The 18717-nt window shown below is 41.4% G+C and overlaps 2 protein-coding genes and 1 long non-coding RNA gene across 3 annotated transcripts; 1 reads left to right on the plus strand and 2 right to left on the minus strand.

Moving 5' to 3' along the window:
- Nucleotides 1–1444: 1444 nt before the first annotated feature.
- LOC117865830 (uncharacterized) lies at nucleotides 1445–6936 on the minus strand. The gene is made up of 4 exons (XM_034750069.2): nucleotides 6505–6936; nucleotides 6289–6412; nucleotides 1946–4988; nucleotides 1445–1847 (listed from the first exon to the last, which is right to left on the minus strand). Exons 2-3 carry the CDS (start codon nucleotides 6301–6303, stop codon nucleotides 1971–1973), a joined length of 3033 nt encoding a protein of 1010 aa, XP_034605960.1. The 5' UTR covers nucleotides 6304–6412; nucleotides 6505–6936; the 3' UTR covers nucleotides 1445–1847; nucleotides 1946–1970.
- A 2377-nt stretch (nucleotides 6937–9313) lies between these two features.
- On the plus strand, nucleotides 9314–10137 carry LOC117865892 (uncharacterized). Its single transcript, XR_004642671.2, has 2 exons — nucleotides 9314–9619; nucleotides 9812–10137. It is a non-coding gene; the product is annotated as an uncharacterized lncRNA (long non-coding RNA).
- Nucleotides 10138–11793: 1656 nt separating this feature from the next.
- On the minus strand, nucleotides 11794–16834 carry LOC117865478 (AT-rich interactive domain-containing protein 2). Its single transcript, XM_034749689.2, has 2 exons — nucleotides 15964–16834; nucleotides 11794–13168 (listed from the first exon to the last, which is right to left on the minus strand). Exons 1-2 carry the CDS (start codon nucleotides 16672–16674, stop codon nucleotides 12335–12337), a joined length of 1545 nt encoding a protein of 514 aa, XP_034605580.1. The 5' UTR covers nucleotides 16675–16834; the 3' UTR covers nucleotides 11794–12334.
- Nucleotides 16835–18717: the final 1883 nt, after the last annotated feature.

Below are 18717 nucleotides of genomic sequence, written 5' to 3' on the forward strand. Positions count from 1 at the left end.
ACATAGTCATATGGAATGAATTTTGTTTGAAGTATTGACATGCAAGGAACCTTTTCGCTTTAAACATGGAAAGAACTGACCTCTAGGTAAGAAAAATATCTTTAATTTGAAGAAGCTTTTTATTTTGAATAACTTTAAACATGGAAAGAACTGACCTCTAGGTAAGAAAATTATCTTTAATTTGAAGAAGCTTTTTATTTTGAATAACTCTCTTTATTCAGGCTTCATGTATCGGTCACATTCTGGTTTTCCCCCCCTCATCTAATGCCTGCGTGAACACTGGGCCTGTTCGCTTCAGCTTATAAGCCGGCTGAAAAGCTGAAACGGCTGATTTGTTGCGAGCGGAAAACACTGTTTGGTGGCTGATAAGCCGGCTGAATAAGCTGAAGCGAACAGGCCCACTTCTCTGCTCTGCTCCTGTCTAAGCACGACATGACCATATTACTACTCTTCTGTGAACGATCGACACGAAGATTAACTGCTGGAAATGCAAACTGCAACATGGATGCCACTTGTCACTATAAGAACGATATAAAATTCCCACCTTCTAAGCGCATTGTGTTCAGACATCTTTTCCCCAGAGGAAATTAAGGCATAACTGCAGAAAATTAACCCTCAAAGCAAGTTAGTTGAGGTTTTCCAATGAGCTCTTGGGTCCATTGGTAGTGAAGTGAGCTTGAGGTAACAGTTCTTGTCGAGGCTTTATAAAATAACATATGAAATTGCTCTTTGCTCTTTTCTTCCGGCTGCAGCTAAAGAACAAAGACGCAAGGAACTTTTCTTTTCAAAAAACTAGTCACATGGAATGAACTTTTGTTTGAAATAATCATATGGAAGGAACCTTTTTTTAAAACAAAAAATAAAGAGATGGAAAGATCTGTCGTCCAGGTAACTAAAGTAACTTGTTAGCGTGCTGTCAGAAAAACAAAACAGAAAAAACATTGTTAATGTGCCATTCATTGTTTTCTCTCGTATCTTCTGCATGCGTCGAACGCTCTGCTCCTGCTTCTGCTTAGTCACGCCATGACCAGACCACCTCTATTCTGTGAAAAATTTATTACTCAAGCATTACTTATTCAGCAGGAAGGAAGTAGGAACTGTATAGATTTCGCCGTCACCCAAAGTCTGCAACGTCAATGCCATAAAAATTAGATGGCAAGACGTATAACTCACCACGAAAACAGACAGATCAATTTTGTCCTCCTTGTAATCGTAGTAAGAATGTTCTCTAGTTGTGGCGTGTGAACACATACCTTAGATCACTTTCAATGGAAGTTTCATATGAGTTTCATGAACATTAAATTTGGTTGCCACATCAGCAAAATTGCTGACTTGGCAAGGTCATGACGAGGGGAGTTTTATAAGATGAGAGGTGAGTTTCATCCCCAAGACATCCAATGAAACTGTGCATTGAGATTGCCCTTATTGAAACAAGATAAAATAATTAATCACCCAACAATATGCAGCCAGCTTCATTCATTACAAATTTGTTTCAAGAATGTTTCTCGAAATCAACATTGTCACACCATAGGGTTCCAGGGGACTGATAGACACACAACAACATAGCTCCATCAGACCCTCTTATTTCAAAGCGCGCACACATAGCAAAGCAAGATCAAACACATATGGTACGTTTGTTAGAGACGCATACAAATCAACATAGAAAAAAAAGCATATTAACACACTGAATTTGGCAGATACCGGCAGCATCGGACGCCAATTGTTTATTCTTGAGGAAACACATCGAAGACTTAGCTAAGCAAACAGTTGGAACCTCGCAGAGAGGTAAGCACACGATAGAAAAGCAAAGATAGCCACTGTCGTCTCTCCTCCATCACCCATGAAATCTATGGACGAGTTGAAAATAAAGTCACCAATAGAACATGGAATGAAACTAAGGAGAGAAAAATAACAAAGGAACAGGAAATAATTTATGTGCATGTACCTGCAACAAAGTATGGGAGGCCGGTTCACCGGAGAACCGTGGTTCTCAGCAATCGCTTCTTGTAGTACGCCGAGTGGCGCGGTGCAAAGAGGGAGGGGTCGTGGCCGACGTCCATCCCATCCCACTCCAGGTTGTCCCACCAGTCCTTCTCACAATCCACAGCAACAAGACGTCCGTCTCGACGATGGCGGTCGGTGGGCGGGAGGCGCCTCAAGTCCCAGCAGTCCCTGATGCGGACAGTCTCCAGCTCAGGAGCAAATATTTTTGCCTCGCATATCTGTTGCAGGCAGGAGAGATCGTGCAGGTACAAGTGCTTGAGCTTTGGGAATTCCAGCATGCCGTTTGGATGCATGGTAGCAACTCGCTTCAAAAAGCCAGACTCCACTGGGAAGACCTGTTTGAGGTCACGGCAGCAGACTATGTGGATGGTCTCCAGGCTGGACAAGGTATGTCCCCATGACAACGGGAGGACAAATTGGAGCCTGGGGCACATGTGCAGATGTATGGCCCGCAGTTTTGAAAAGGATACAAGGTCCTCGCTACCATATGGCCTTCCTCTGCTCCAGATCGAACGGGCCATCAAGAGATCAGCTGCCCAAAAGGTCTCCAGTTCATCAAACCAACAGTAACGATGGCCATCATAGTTAGTATGGAAGACAACTTCCAACTTTGGGCATTTCTCCACACGGCACCACTTAAGAGCAGGGTAATGAATTTCCTGGCCAGTTGCTGATGCAATGTGCTTAGGGATGATAGTGGTGATGGAACAACTGTCGTGCACGTGCAACGACATGACCCTGTCCATCATAAACCTTATAGCCCTGACTCCTTGTGGATTGAGCACTTCAGTGTTGATTGTCCCCTGACCGATCTCAACATGGAGGTCTTGTGGCTCAAACTGCAGCGCACTACTGCCATCAGCTATCTCTTCAATGCTGATGTCATTGTAGATGCGGCATGCCATGGAGATTAATGGCTTGTGTAGATTTGACGACCGAACAAGTTTTTTAGTCCTGCTAATAAAAATGCAGTTCTTTCCATCATCATTGCTAGTGCACGACAGGTTGAGATTCAGCTTAAACGGGGTAGTGATCCAGCCAAACTCTGTTGTCACCAACGACTGAAAGAACCTCATGTCTGTGACAGAAACACGTGCATGGCAATACTTTTCCTGCTCTGGGCAGACAAGAGAATCACGTGATGTTTCCGTCAACACTAATTCCTGTCGCGTATCAATGCATACTAACCACAGTTGTTCCATCCTTTTTTCTGGCCAAATAATTGAACGGAGCTGCTTGCATCCTATCAGGAAGATTCGTTGAAGATTTTGAACTTGGATCTCCTTCAGGTCTAGAATTTTCACCGATGTGCCAGAGAGGTCTAGCTCCTCAAGCTTTGAAAGGGATCCAAGCAATGTTATGTCCACCAAGTTTGCACAACCGGCCAAGGTGATACGTGATATTTTAGCTGTATTGTTACCATCATCCCCTGGTCCGGCATCGAAACTGAATGACTCAAGTGATGGAGGTAGTCCTGGACCAATATGATCCAACTCAGCACAACCATCTAGGATGAGAGTTTTCAATCCAGTTGCCCCACACAAGCTCGGCAAAACTTGCATGGTATTGTTTCCAGATAGGTCAAGGAATTCCAGCTTCAACATATCCATAAATTCATTTTCTAAACCTGTCTCCCAAGAGCTTGTAGGCTTGATTACTCGAAGCTTACGAAGGTTCTGCAGTTGTCCCCATGCAAGGTTGCTGCGCCAAATCCTTCCATTCTTTACATGAATCTCTCTGATGTTTACAACCATCTGCTCTATCGAATCTTGCAATAGATCCAATTCCCAATCCATGTTCCTAACATCTAGCACCCATAGGCTATGGAGATATTTCATTGTTGGTCTCCTTTGCTTGTCCTCTTCTTCCTGCGGTTGATCTTTGCATTTGTCTAATCCAAGGAATCTTAGGCTATGGCAACAACAGAATGGAGGGGAATAAAAGCTGAAATTGCATCCAGACAGTTTCAGTACACGAAGTCTATACGACTGTTGAAACATTTTAGGTGGCAATGATAATCCGTTTTTGGCACTAAGGAAATAGGATGATGTCCCTTCTTTAATGTTAGATGGATCTTCAATGACAGACTTCCAATGTTCCGTGTGTTCATGACCACGGAAGTTGATTGTTTGATATGAGCAGTCCTCTAATCGTATCTGTTGATGGAGAGCGGTAGAGAGCTCCCAGGAGTCATCAGACTGACCTTCTTCGATAATTCCATCACAAACCCAATAGTTGGAAGCGTGGGTAGTCCAATTGTAGTCCATGGTACCACCACCCTCTTCATTATTCAACCACAATATGTAGGAGATACACTTGGCAGCTATTGTTGGGGTGATGCTCTGCTTATGTTGTATGGACTTGACAATTTCTGTAGCCTCATCCAATATTAGTTTAGCAGTGTCACTATCGAAGCCCCATGTAATAGGCTGATAAATATACAAATGTGAACTGTCCACCTTGTCTTTTACTTCCGGGTTGAGCCGAAGCCTTCCTCTGAAGGTCCACAATACTATGCAAGGAAACCAGTCGACTTGAGGGAAGCCAAAATTTGAGAAGTCAACTGTGCTGTCACTTCCATTGTGAAAGATCACCAAACAAGTAAGGTTCATAATGGTTCGATAGATCTCTCTCGTGACATCCACCATCTCAGCTCTAGAGCCTTCATCTACCCCGTTGAAATCATCCTCCACATCTTGCCCGTCCAAAGTCGCCATTACCCTCTGAGTAAGGTTGAGTTCATCAGCGATCGCCCTTTGGAGTGCCCTTCGGCTCTTCCACATCGAGCAATCAATGTGGAGGATCTTGTCAAATTTCTTCTTCAGAGATGGTGGAGGGTCCTCTGCTATAGCTGTGAGCACAGCAGAAGCAGCCAGTCCATCCCATCCGTCAAAGTAGATGGCCTTGTGTGCAGTTGTTCCGGTATCCTCCAACAAAGGGATTATTTCTTCAACCGCCCGCTCGACTCTGTACACAGGACCAAGCTGCATGACACGATTTATCAGTTGACGTCACTCTCGACCCCATAAATATACGTAGTAAGTAGTTATTACTGTATCAATTAATTAGCCCGATCTACATATACACACCATATATAATTAGTTAGTCGAAGTACGTAGTACTAATAGCGACCGAGTAGCAGTTTGATTCCTGAGAGTCGATTGTGGTATGTAGCTGGATATGTATAACACTTCTGATTACAGAAATGCTGACTACTAAACTGGGTACATGCTATATTATACAGGCGAAGTTTACCTTACTGTGTGTGACACACGCCATTATATATGCGGCCATGCTAAAAGGCCTTGGCACGTTCACGCCATCATAATTCACGAATCCAGTATGCAAAAGCATGTGCATCGTTAAAGGATGGACCCAGGGGAAAAAAGAAAACTTAGAATCTAAATCTACTAGAGAGAAACCACACGATCAGCATTTGGTCACAACAAATCATCTCAAGTATATAGAATCATGTCAGAACACTTGTTAGATATTATGTAGAATATTTGTACAAGTCCGATTGCGATGAAACTTAACTTGTATTTAGTAGTATATGGTAGAATTAGTGTCATACTCTGTAACCCGAGCGTCCTCGTAAATTTGAGAAGAGGGCTGCTGTTTTAACCATGACGGCATAGCAACAAGCTCGCAGGGGGAGGCGACACGATGCCGGATCCTAGAATGACCGGTGTTACGGTATTGGGGATCAAAGGAGCACCTGTAATCATGCTCCGGGGATGTAGGCTTCGGACGAACCTCATCAACAAAAATCATGTCTCCGTTGTCATATGTGTCTCGGTAGATCTTCCATTGGTGGAAATAAGCAAGCGGCTCGTTGCTGCGGAGGGCTAATTTCTAACAGCACTAAATAGTCGTGCAGAAGAGAAACACAGGCAACTATAGCATAGCATTTCGCGGGAATAACAAATTGATGGCCCTTCCTATGGAGATTGTGCCTTGCAAATAATTGGTGACCTCGGAAGACCTGATCGACAATGTGGAGCATCTCGGGTTTGGTAATATAAAATTTGTTTGCATATAGTGGGTACATGCCCTGATGATTTCTACAGCTATACTTCATGAATTTCAGTTATCCTGTCAATGGATCCTAACTCCGTAGGCAGCCATGTCGATGGGAAATTCTTCCGGTTAAAATAAAAAATTTGTAACCAGTTTTCCTATTTTATTTAAGTATAGCACCAACATTCTTGACTCGTACATTTGAGCATTTTCACATATCGCTGATATAGTACAAGTAACTGCATGGAGCGGAAAAGGAGGTACCTTCCGTCGAGGCATGGTGAATTTGTCTGTGTAGGAAGGACCCCGAAATTAACAAAAGAAGCTCCAGAAATCTAACCCATCTCTGCACCTCCAGATGAACCTCCACTAACACCGAATAAAAATTCTAGCCATACAAGAACACATATGTTAATCAGTGTAGCTATTCTTGACAGATTAGACTAAAGGTGCATCTAGTAATTGATAGTAAAAACGTACCTCTTGGGATTTGGCAAGGTAGCTGCAAGGTGTTCTGTTTGGAGAAAACCCAAGAAACTCTCTCCAGGTGAAAATTTGTTGTGGCCAGGGAGAAGTGCAGAAAATTAACCGTCAAGGCAAGCAATTTGCTGGTGTGCAATGAACTCTTCTATTGGTTAGTTGCTCGGGCTTTGGGTAGTAGCTGTGGGTGTGGATCTCAGAAAAGAACATATGCGTTGCTTTCCCTATAGAGGAAGAAAACAGAGCTCCATGGATCTAGGCCATCTCAGGACCTCCACATGGAAAGCACAGGTCTTTGCTTGGGGTTGGAGGAAGAATAAAGATGAATGGGCTGTCGTCCAGCTATGCAAAGTAGATTGGCAAATCGCCGATGCGGCACTCCGACTCTCCCAGTGCAGATGATGTGTTTGGTAACATTTTCGTAATGGTGAACGCAAGAATTTTTCAGGAACTAATTATTTAATCACAAGAATATTTTGATCAAATTATGGTCAATTTGCTCTGTTTCACTTTTCAAGGTAACTTGGATTCAAAGTCATATTCTTTCAGCTGGAACCCTATGTTCCTTGCTGAGAACGCGATGGCCAGACCACCTTTCCTCTGTGCACAATTTACTCAAGCATTATTAAATTACTAGTCCATCAACCCGTGCTCCCGCACGGGCTAATATTTTTAGAAGCTATTATATTTGAAAATTCTTTAGAAATTAAACTCCTAGCTAATAATCAAAATTGATTACCTACTACTCTCTTATTTTTTTCAATACATCAACATAATACTTATATAGATATGTACCTATCTTTGTACAGTTGTGATTGATTTTTAATTAATAATTACTCTATGCACTTTTTCATCCATATTCATACTTTTTCCATTTTGTATCGCATCTCCAATCCTCCATACATTATGTTTAGCATACAAATCAATATTTTTCATCAATTCCTCACATACATGTATAAATGGTCTAAATGGTAACACTCATCATATGTATATACTTTAACTTAGTATTTTTATATTAATAATAACATAAATAGGTAATTTAGAATTATATATTAGTTTATTTTTGACATTTCTGTATGATGCACATGAAGATAATTAGATTAAGATTTAGATGTTTAATTTAGGTTATTTTTAATAACAACTTACATGGGTAATATAGATTAAATTTTAGAATGACATTTTAAGTTATGCTTTATAATGATATGTATTAGTAAATTGGATGAAGATTATAGGATTACTTTAGATTATTTTTTATAATAGCTGAGCTCGGTAATTTAGATATAGGTTTAGAGCTCATTTTTGAATATTTTCACAATGATAGTGGTGAAAATATAATAGATCAATGGCTATGATTATTAGAGTTTAATGATTGGTGTTTGATGTTTTTAATTTTTATGAGAATTTGTCTCTTTTTTTTTCTAGCTTGTCTCATGGGAACTAATGCGGAGTCTCCAATGGAAAAAAATGGGACTACATTGCTAAAAGATATTACCATAAGCTACCTCTCGTTTGTTAAATATTCAAACACAATAGATATATATTATTATCTTCATCCAATTGTGATAGATTTTAGTTAGTAATTACTCTATAATATTTTCATCCACATTTATAATCTTTAACTTTTCACTTTGCATCGCAGGTATGCGCTTGAATTTGTTTAATGAACCCTAAGTTTGTGATACAATTTTAACATAGAAATATATATTCTCATCACTTCCTCTATATCTTTATAAATGGTGACACATCATGTGTATAGACCTTAATTATTATATCATATACCAATAGTGCAAGATATATACGATTTAGAATCATATATTCCTGTATATTTTTAATTAAGGTTATTTGATTCAAACGTAGGATTATCATGTTATATTTAATAATGGCATGTGTGGGTAATATAGATGCAAATTTAACGGGTTACTTTAAGTTTTTAAGTAATAGCGGTGGACAATTTGGTTGCAAATTAGGGGGTTATTTTAAATATTATTTATAATGGTATAAGTGGGTAATTTTGATGAAGATTAAGGGGTTATTTTAGTTTATTTTATATAATGGTAGAGGTAGGTAATTTATATATAGATTTAGGAGGTTACTTTAGGCTATTTTCATAATGGTATAGGTGGGTAATTTTTTAGAAAATATAATAGATCTAATGGCTATGATGATTTGAATCTATCGATAGATGGTCGGATATTTTGCTTTTTTGTGAGAATTTCTAGGATTTCTCTCTTTTTCTAGAGTGTCCACCTAGGAATCCTAGGTGGCTTCACCTGGAGGCTTCAAACGAAGCCTCCAATTAGTAAATTAGTAATAGTAAGATTCCACGTGAAGGAACTGCTGGGATTTGCCTGTCATTGGATAAGATGTGACTTAAGTCCTGATCCAAGCCTCCAAGGCCCAATGCTAGCAGCATGATCGAAACTGTCCGAGGACGGAAGGAGCTGCAGATTGTAGGTGTGAATTGAACAAGTGAAATTTAAGCTTCCAACTGAACTATATTGAAGCAGTTTTGCGTTCTGTTGATGGCTGTACAAAACAGCAGATTATACTTAAACAGTTGCTAAGACTGACGACCATACATTTCATTCCCCAGGCAGGGCATACTGAAACAGCAGATTATACTGAAACAGTGGCTCTCACTCGCTTGTGGTCGGGCTTGGTCAAATCTCCTTCCGGGTCTCCATTTATTTGAAGTAAAGAAAAGGTTCAGCCGTTCAGTCGATGCTGCATATTGGGAGAGTAAGATATTTGCATGCATCCGGTTAAAGCCTAGCCACTGGATATCAGCCGTTCTTTTTTTCTTTTTTCTTTTTGAGAGAGAGAGGGATATGGGTGTGGATTTTGTGCTGCTTCGTTGTGATTACAAAACGGCAGTAACCGACTAACCGCCTCTGAATATTTCCTCTCGTATCTAACCCAGAGAATGGAAAGAAATGGTCGCTGTCCCGGCCCGCTGATCCATTTTTCTCTCGCGACTGACGGATGCAGGCCAGTTATAAATATCCTTGATGCGTACCCATCTCTATATCGATACCGAACAAGATGAATGCGAAGAATGCAACTCTCTGCTGCCTTCTTGTCCTGCTCGTGCTGCACGCAGATCATGCCTTAGCCGGTTGGTGCTCCTAGTATCTCTTTTTCATTGTGTTCTAGCTTACTAGTTCGATAGCGAAGATTATTCTGATCCTACTTCAAACTAAAAGTGCTGTACATTTTGTTAGTTATCAAGGGCATTACCATGCGATCGATCAACAGCACATGCGAATTCAATGTAGTATATACATTTGTTTCTCTCTTTTTTTTGCAGAGTGCGGCTACACACATCCTATGATGCCGTTCTGTAAAGGATGGATGTGCGAGGCCGAGTGCTGGACGGAGGCAAAATTACTTGTAGCCAAGGTCATGGAACACAAGTGCATGAAAGGAGGGATCAAGGGCTGGTGTTACTGCCGTTTCTGTCGTTGATTTGGAAGCCATCATCGTAGAGGAGAATCATCCAAATAATTGGTCGTGTGTTTTGTTACTCTAGCCTCTAGTCTCAATAACTTAAGATAGTACTAGTCCTTAAGTCTCAGTGCCTACTTTTGTACGAAACCCTTTTTATTGAAAAAATAATATCAAGTGATGATAACATGTTCGCTCGTGTAAATCTCGGTAGCTAGATAGAGTGGCCCTGATCACGGCCGGACCACCCGCACCACGGCTGGGCATGGCTAGAGGGGTGCTAATGAATTGGGATTTAAATCCGAATAGAGAATTCAAACTAAATATAAGGAAAAATACATGGATAATCCAATAGAGTTCAATAATATCCAAAGATCCAAATTGAGATGGATATGTAATCAAATTTATGTAAAAAATGCAGGGAGATACAAATCAACTAAATCCAATATAGTATGTTCATTTATCCTTGAATAATTCAAAATTGCGGCCACCGGCATCAGGCAGTGACAATTTTTTTTTCATTGACTAAAGAGCAGAATTCGATAGTCCTGGGTGATCCAACATGCGGCTTCCTCCCCTCCCTCCAAGGTCGCAGGGTGACGCGGCACGTGCTGATGCTCGACTTGAGGTGTGTTTGGTTGCATGCACCACATGATGCATGTACAGATGATTCTGGATGGTGGGATTCAACCAATTTGTTTATACCATATGGTTCACTTCTATTAGTAGAATAATAAATTAAGTGGGATGGCTTCATACTGGATGAGTTGGTACAATTCACTTAACCAAATAAAATGATCATTATTATTTTAAACCATTTCATACATGAACCAAATGATACAACACGCTCTTCCTCCGGCATGTGCTCGTGCGACTGCAAGTCTGCGGCTGCTACCTCTTCCTACCTTAGCATATTTGTCTTATGCGTGCTCTCTCCAATCTCGTATTCTTGGTCAATTGGTCGGATATAACTGGTGTAGTCCGTGCTTGTATGGATGGATTGTTTTTCTGTGTTGGATGGAAATTTCTTCATCTTGGGACAACGTGTATGTGTATGTGCTATTTTCTTCGGTTTGGATCTTTGTCTCCGCAAGAAAATTGCAGGCAACAGGACATGTGTATGTGCTGTTTTATCTTGTTTGGATCTTTACCTCGGCAAGAAAGAAAATTACAGGCAATGTTACATCTTCACTTTGTTATTCGTTCACTGGTAGCTCGGTTAGTTCGGAAGGAACTGATCGGTTCCAGGTTTTAAGGAACCGAAATTCTCCAAAAAGCGAAGAACCGATCGGTTCGGTTCGGTTTAATCGAACGCCCAGTCCTACCTGGTGCAGGTGATGAACTGCAGCAAGTTGCAAGTAGCTGAGTACGATAATTTGCACAAAATACGTATTACAACAGACCGAAATACCTTCAGTCAGTCCAAATAAGTTCAAACAGTTTCGAAAAAAGAGACCAAATTGTTTACTAATCAATACCAAATAAGGGCAAAAAGCTGGCTGAAAATTTAGCATACACCAATATACCACCTTGACCCGGTTTGACTAGGAACCAGGAAGCTCCCGTATCAGTCCATCAACAGGAAAGAACTAGACACAATACTATTTTCAGATTGACTAAACAAGTCATCTATTGCAACAATAATATTGATGAACTTCTGCAGCTTACACGAAGAATTCAGTACGCACATGGATGTTCTCTTCGGGAAATGACCTCTTCATGTCTTCTGGACTAACAAAGATCATGTGACTGAGTGTACATGTTTAGCACACCACTGTACATGATGAAAGATTCAGGTGAATGAAAAATTACAAAGATCAAATGGTTGGCCTACCATTTGTCACGTTGAAAAAGAAGATTTCACATAAATTTCTCAATGACAAGCAGTATCTACAATGAACAACAGCACCACTATCAAAACACTAACTACTACATATATGCTCATCTACATCCCGCCCCTGGAGAAATACAACAAAGGAGCCTAGAGCATTCTACTGACAGCTATACTTAGTGGATAATGAATCAGTTAATGATTCATAAGGAGAATAAAACTAAGAAAAGAACTGATACACATGATACCTTAAAGGAAGAATTAATGATAACACTGTCAAATCATTGCATTTCTCACTGCTGGATATACATCCATGTAAGCGCTCAATGACCAGTATCACCTGACTTCCCTGTGAGTTTCAAATTCTACCGTGGATCAGGCTCCAATCCATTTACTGATGTCGTAACTTCTCTAATGATTGGCTTTGTAGCAACTCGTGCTGTGTCAGCAATGTAAATAAATCACTAAGAGGAACATCATCTGCTCAGTCTCCCAGCAAGGAGGACAGTGAATTAACACCAGACCTCAACCGGCTTCATAAAATAAAATCAGCAACTATTCATCCAGATCCATAGAGTGTGTATTCTCAATGCAGATGGTGTGCTTGGTATTGTGATACTTAGCTGCACTGTGACCAAGACGATTACCCAAGAATCTAAATTCTGTCTCTTCCTCATCATCACTATCTATGTTCTTCGGAGTTATCCGGTTTTGGTAACACCTCCTTCTAAGAAGAAAACAATTAAAATAATAGCTCACGAGTTCTTTCCTTCCCTTAAATTGAAAAAATAAGTGCAGACGGTTCCAGAAATCCCTGCCCAATGATGGAGCACTACGTTGTGCTACAGCCTTGAAACTTGCCTCCTCTTCATCTGTCCAAGAAAGTGCAATCTCCTCCCCCATACGATCAAATCCCCACGCATAGAAAGCTGCACCAAGTTCACGTTTCAACTTAAATCTCCGTTCCGCTACATGAAACCTAACACATTCCACTGATCCTGGAAGGTTGCAACCACAAACAACTTCTCTGCCCTTGCCAATAGGGTCACCACAGAACAATGCTTTACAGTTCCCATTTATTGGAGGCCAGACCTTTGTTCCCAACCATTTCAGAGTTTCCGGATCATCATAATTTACAGGCACCTCACCAGTCCATTGTGGTACCTGTGCTTGATAGCCAGGACCAATAGGTATTTCATTCTTCTGCTGACTTGTAAAACGACAACCATCAGAAGAGTCATGCTGCATTATAGTCTCACACTTTCCTTGTCCAGCCAAGTTGTTCTCCCCTTCTATGAGCATTAAAGAACCATTCAGTAATTTCGCCTTTGCACAAACTCCAACATTGGTCAGACTTGTACAGCAATCGCAAGCCATCGGAAATACTTCCTGAGATGAAAGAAAAGGAGAGTCAATTTCAGTCAGTAAGCAAAAAATCAGATTCTAAAAAAAAGCCATGTGTGGGCAATTACCAAAAAAAGAAGGTATGCTAATGAAAAAATGGATTGTGAACAGAATCATAAATGATAATGAGGGATCTGAACCCAAAGATGGTGGTTAATGAAAAAAAATGGATTGTGAACAGAATCATAAATAATAAATGATAGAGGGATCTGAACCTACAGATGGTATTAAAGAAAGGTACAACAGAGTTCGCATGTACTTTCAGTTTCTAATCCATAGTCACTTTAACGTTATCTACCAAGTAATACTGCACTCATACCAAGTACTACAACACCAATCAGATCATCAAAACTTCATCCAAACACCCAATGGTGATTGTAAAAAAAAATAGATGATGTTAAACCAATAGATATATATGAATTTTCCCTTTATTTAGATTTTTAACTGGTACACATTTTATTTTATTTATTAAACATCGAGGAGTGAATGTTACATCTTAAGGATGCTGGGATCAAGCAAACAGTTAATGTTTAATATGGCCACACAAGGGATACACCCGGTTCTGCCCTCTGATACACAGTTTGCTGCCATTCACCTAACACTCCATAAGTTCAAACCATCCTGCTGACAGCTGGAACATATTCATATGTTCAGCTCCATAGATAAAACATCTCCAAAATCAGTAGCAAAACTTTGAAAAAAAAAACTCCATAGATAAAACATTTCCAAATTCAGTAGCAAAACTTTGAAAAAAAAACTAGTTCTTTCCCATGACCAACATCCGCTGCTGTGGACTCCTTTGGGAAGAAGTTCCTGCGCAGGAAGAAGGCAGCCCAGGCCTCTACTAGCACTTAGTTCAATTTGTTAGTTTAGAGATATTTGCTTTGAGTTGTTGGGCCGGATTAGATTAGCCGGCTAGATAATAGGAGATTAGTTTGGCTCAGGCCTTTATGTATTTGCCACACGGCAGGGAGAGAGGCAAGCAGAAGATTATCTCTAATCTCAGAGCCTCCCAAGGGGAGGGCGAGTTAGTTGTAATCATCCTGCTCCAATCTCTTATATCTAATAAACAGGCCATATCATCCGCAACTAGCACTATCAACATATGAACAACAAATGAGGTGGAGAAGGAGCAATCAGAGGGTTCCAGATCAAACAAGAAAAATTAAAATGTGTCTTAGGCGTTAAAGCAGGCTGAAAGACTAGCAAAGGATGAAGCATTAACAAGGCTGCATAAATTTGTAATTTAGAACCAGAGAAAATGTAGATTCTTAGAAAGCAATTAAGCAAAATATTAATATATTAAAACCATTAAATTTGGCTCTTGCATACAAAATATTCAACTTGTCAGAAATATACAGTGTAGAGGCAACATTGCATATTAGAGCAAATATGCAGAGCACAAGCCACCATTTGCCCATTAACCAAACACACAACTAGACTAATGTGCTCTCCATTTCTCTTTTCCAGATATTCAGGTCATACAAAAGCAATCAAGGAAGATAAAGTTCCACTGTGACAATGAGCAATGTTCCATCGCCAATCAGGAGACCATGCTTCCATACCGAAAACAAAAATGATCTACTCCATATTAATATGAAATATTGCATGAAAACGGGTTAGATTCGTTCTGCGCTGACTGGAATATCTATGATATATACATGGTAGGAAATACATTCTATGATATATACATATTTTTGGATTACTCAAGCATATTTAGCAGGCTGTATTTCTCTTTTCCAGATATTCAGGTCAGTGGCATTGTATTGGGGAGGTTGCTTAACATTCCTACTCACCCATTCAGTACTGCCCTAGGACTAAATTGGAAGTCCACCTCCCTTTACTAAATAACATAGCACCTACTTTTTGCCAAAAAGAATATGCAAAGGAGAAACTAGGAAGTTCTAGCCATAGGCATAGTCCCAGTGTGGTTATGATCTTAATTACTATCTTCAAGACTAAAGCAGTTTTTTTTATCTTACCAATAAAGTAGAAATTGTGAGTACTGCATGTTCTATGTGAGCATGAATTGATGCTAGTATGAATAATATGGAGCCAATAATGGCAATAACTAGATAACTCAACAAAAGGTTAGTTCCTTGACTAAATTGTAACATTGAGCACACGAAAGGCTATTATAAAAAATCATGATTTCAATGGATGAAACCAATCTCCAAAGATATAACCAAATCTGCAGAACTGGCATCTAAAAGGGATTTTCTATATACATATGAATTTTGGTTGCCTTTTATAAATTTATGAAGTAACCAAAATCAAGAGAAGAGTACATCTACACTTCTGAATCATGAAGGCATTATCATGGAAGAAAGATCAACAAGAAGAAAGGAAGCAACATCTTCTAAACACAGACCGTATCATAGTAGTAAGATGATGATTCACTAATATAAGTTGAATAGCTGTGCCCAAAATCCAAATAAAAATAGAAGTTCTTGTAGTAAGACACCAGAGGGCTTTCTTGTGAACCAATAAGAATATGGAAGTTATATTCGACGGTTTCTTGCTAAAAAATATTGTAATCACAAACCAATAAAAATGAACTGTTTCAAAGCCGTTGAAATTGCCACACCATCAGGTAGATGCACTAGCCTATTGTTCTTTAGAAGCATTACCAACATATTTGAGTAAGAATTTGAACAATCTCAGTGGTTCATGGTATGAATAATCCAATGCACAATCGAGGACTTCTATTTAAATGCGACCAGACAACATTAGACTGCCAAACATTTGGCTAACAAACTCTCCAAATGTATTGAAATTACCTGACAATGTGAGCCATTCAACATGCTTGCTCGGCGAACCCTCTTCCTGGTCACCACCTTCCTGACCGCCAATGCCACTGAGAGGTACTCATCCACGGACCCAGCAACCACAGTACCATCATCCCCAGCATTCTCGGCTATCTCCCTCACCCAACCCAGCATCCCAACCATGTCCCCCCTCTTCCTCTTCAACATCACATGCCGCTGCTCCCTCCCGTCGCAATCCAAGAGGGCTTCTTCCTCCTCCTCCACTCCATTGGAACCATTGAACAGATTTTGCCTTTTCTTCCTGTCGCTGCCCAAGAACGGCCCGTGCGCTTCCTCGAGCCTCTGGATCCAGCGGTCTAGAGCGCCGAGGTACTTCGCGTAGAGAATCTTGACAGCCGCCGCGAGGTCGGCGTCGACGCCGGCGGACTCTGCGGCGGCGGCCCAGCCACCGGTAGAGGAGGCCACGCGGGCGTAGCCCCCCGCGGCTCGGACGGCGAGGAAGAGGCGGAGGAGGTCGACACGGCGGCCATCGCCGAGCGCAGCCGGGATAGGCCGCGCCTCGCGCCCGCCAAGGTAGGCCTCGCGCAGGAACGCGGCGAGGACGGCGTCGAACGCCTCCGAGGGGTCAGAGGCCGCGGCGGCGTCGGGGATCCGGAGATCAGCGCAGAAACCGAGGGATTTAAGCTTGGTGAGGATGGCGACGACGGCGGCGACGGGGTCCATGGACCGGAGACCGGCGGCGAGGTCACGACGGTTGCCCGCGGCGGCGCATCCTCTCTCCCCGTCTTTTTTTTTCTTTTGGTTTGCTAACTTTTTTTTTCGCTTGTTGGGTGAGTCGGGATAGAACGTTAAGTGTGATTCAATTTTCCTTTTTAGTTTGGTGTTTTCGAATGAAATTTGAAGGTTTGAGTTTGTGCATCACACAGGACAGGCAGGATTTTATAGAGATCCGTGTTGGCTGGTTGGGTAGATGGGTGAAGTAATAAAAATATCTACCACCACCATATTAAAATGAAATGAGCCTTCCTCTCCGGTAATTGTCATTGTGTAGAGACTCCTCCAAGGACACCCAGGGTCGTCAAGCTCTCCATGAGCCCACGTAGGAAAGAGAAACGAAGAGAGAACCATTTACCACGTAGGAATGTTTAGATATTAATTAGAAACATTAAATATAAACTAATTATAAAATTAATTGCACAGATGGAGGCTAATTTACGAGACGAATCCATTAAGCCTAATTAGTCCATGATTTGACAATGTGATGCTACAATAAATATGTGCTAATGATGAATTAATTAGGCTTAATAGATTCGTCTCGCGAATTAGCCTTAGTTTTATAATTACCTCATATTTAGTCCTTGCAATTAGCTTCCGAATATTCGATGTGACATGAATTTTAGTCCGGACTAAAGATGTGCACACCCAACCACGTGTGCTTGCACGCATCCCTACGCTGTGCGGGCCTCACCACCTCCTCACCTTTTTTTTCTTCTTCTCTCTCTTTGCTCCATCTGTCGCGGTCCAGCCGTCTCTCCACCTCTCCGACAACCTGCGCTTGGCAAGCCACCAGCCAAATCCCGGTGCGGGGCAAGCTCGGGTGTGGACGTGGCGTGCAGCCACCAGGCGAACCTCGCCGCTGCCACTGGAAGAGGCTGGGCCAGGGCGCGCGGCTGCTAAGCGGACCCACCGTAGTCATCAGCTCGGGTGCGGTCGCCGGAGGATGACGGGGCCAGGGCGCGCTACCGCTAGGTGGACTCCTATGGCCGCCGGCGCGAGGCAAACCCCGGTGCAGCCACTGGAGGAGGCCGGTGCCGGGGCACGCTGCGGCCCGGCGGATCCCGGCGCACCCGTCGGCGGAGGAGGACAGGGACCGGGGCGCGTGGAGGTGGCAGCGGCCAACGGACGGTGAGGTTCGGAGCTTCGGGAGAGAGAGAGGGGGAACAGAGGAAGTAACGAGGATAAGAGGAAATAAAATATTCATGTGTATGGACCCCATGAAATTTTGTAAAGCGTGCTAAAAAATAGATTGTTGGATGTTACGGTGTCTATATATGAGTCGGACATGGTTTATAGAGAGTGAGTTTACTATACACCACTGGGAGTGCCCTAAGTACCACGGGTGAGTGGTATTAAATCCCTACGTAATTATTGCAGATGAATTTTTTTATTAAAAAAATCCTACCATCACTTATATTCTCGATTTGTTATCATTACAATAACATGTCTTCTGAATCTTCAGAGAGACCGAAAGGAATATGACTTTTTAAATGTTGATCCATCTACCATATTGAGTTTAAAAATTTCATTTAGCTTTACATTTTAGAGTAAATTACGTGCTATTGGAAAAAAATCAACTATGAAGTTCGAACTTCTTCGAATCGGGCTATAGCTCGCTGTTGCATTTCATACATGATGCAAAGCCCTGGTTCTAAATGCCTTAGATGAAGATTTAAGTCATTGATCTTTAGGGGTATACCCATCCAATTGTACGTTTGGTTGGGTTGACGGGACTATCCAAATTTTTCTTTGGTTGAAGGGTCGAGGGTGGATGGGACGAGAACAATTAACTGAATTATTGTTGACGGTCATTAAATATCAAATATGACCATTAATATACTTAAGAATAAATGAGGATTTGGCATGTTTTACGCGCATATTTGTTTCAAATAATGTAGTTCTACTTATCCTTGGAGAATATTTGATTGCAGATGAAATAATACAAAAGGATGGAGAAAGCACGCTCTATAGAGCCAAAAAACACACATC

This window comes from Setaria viridis, chromosome 7 (assembly GCF_005286985.2).
Source record: "Setaria viridis chromosome 7, Setaria_viridis_v4.0, whole genome shotgun sequence".
Taxonomy (NCBI): domain Eukaryota; kingdom Viridiplantae; phylum Streptophyta; class Magnoliopsida; order Poales; family Poaceae; genus Setaria; species Setaria viridis.

What these genes read in the sequence shown, in the direction of transcription:
- LOC117865478 (XM_034749689.2), bottom strand. Translation starts at nt 16,674, where the DNA reads ATGGACCCCGTCGCCGCCGTCGTCGCCATCCTCACCAAGCTTAAATCC. An exon ending in TGAATGGCTCACATTGTCAG is followed by an intron (nt 13,169 to 15,963) that starts GTAATTTCAATA and finishes CTTTCATCTCAG; the next exon opens with GAAGTATTTCCGATGGCTTG.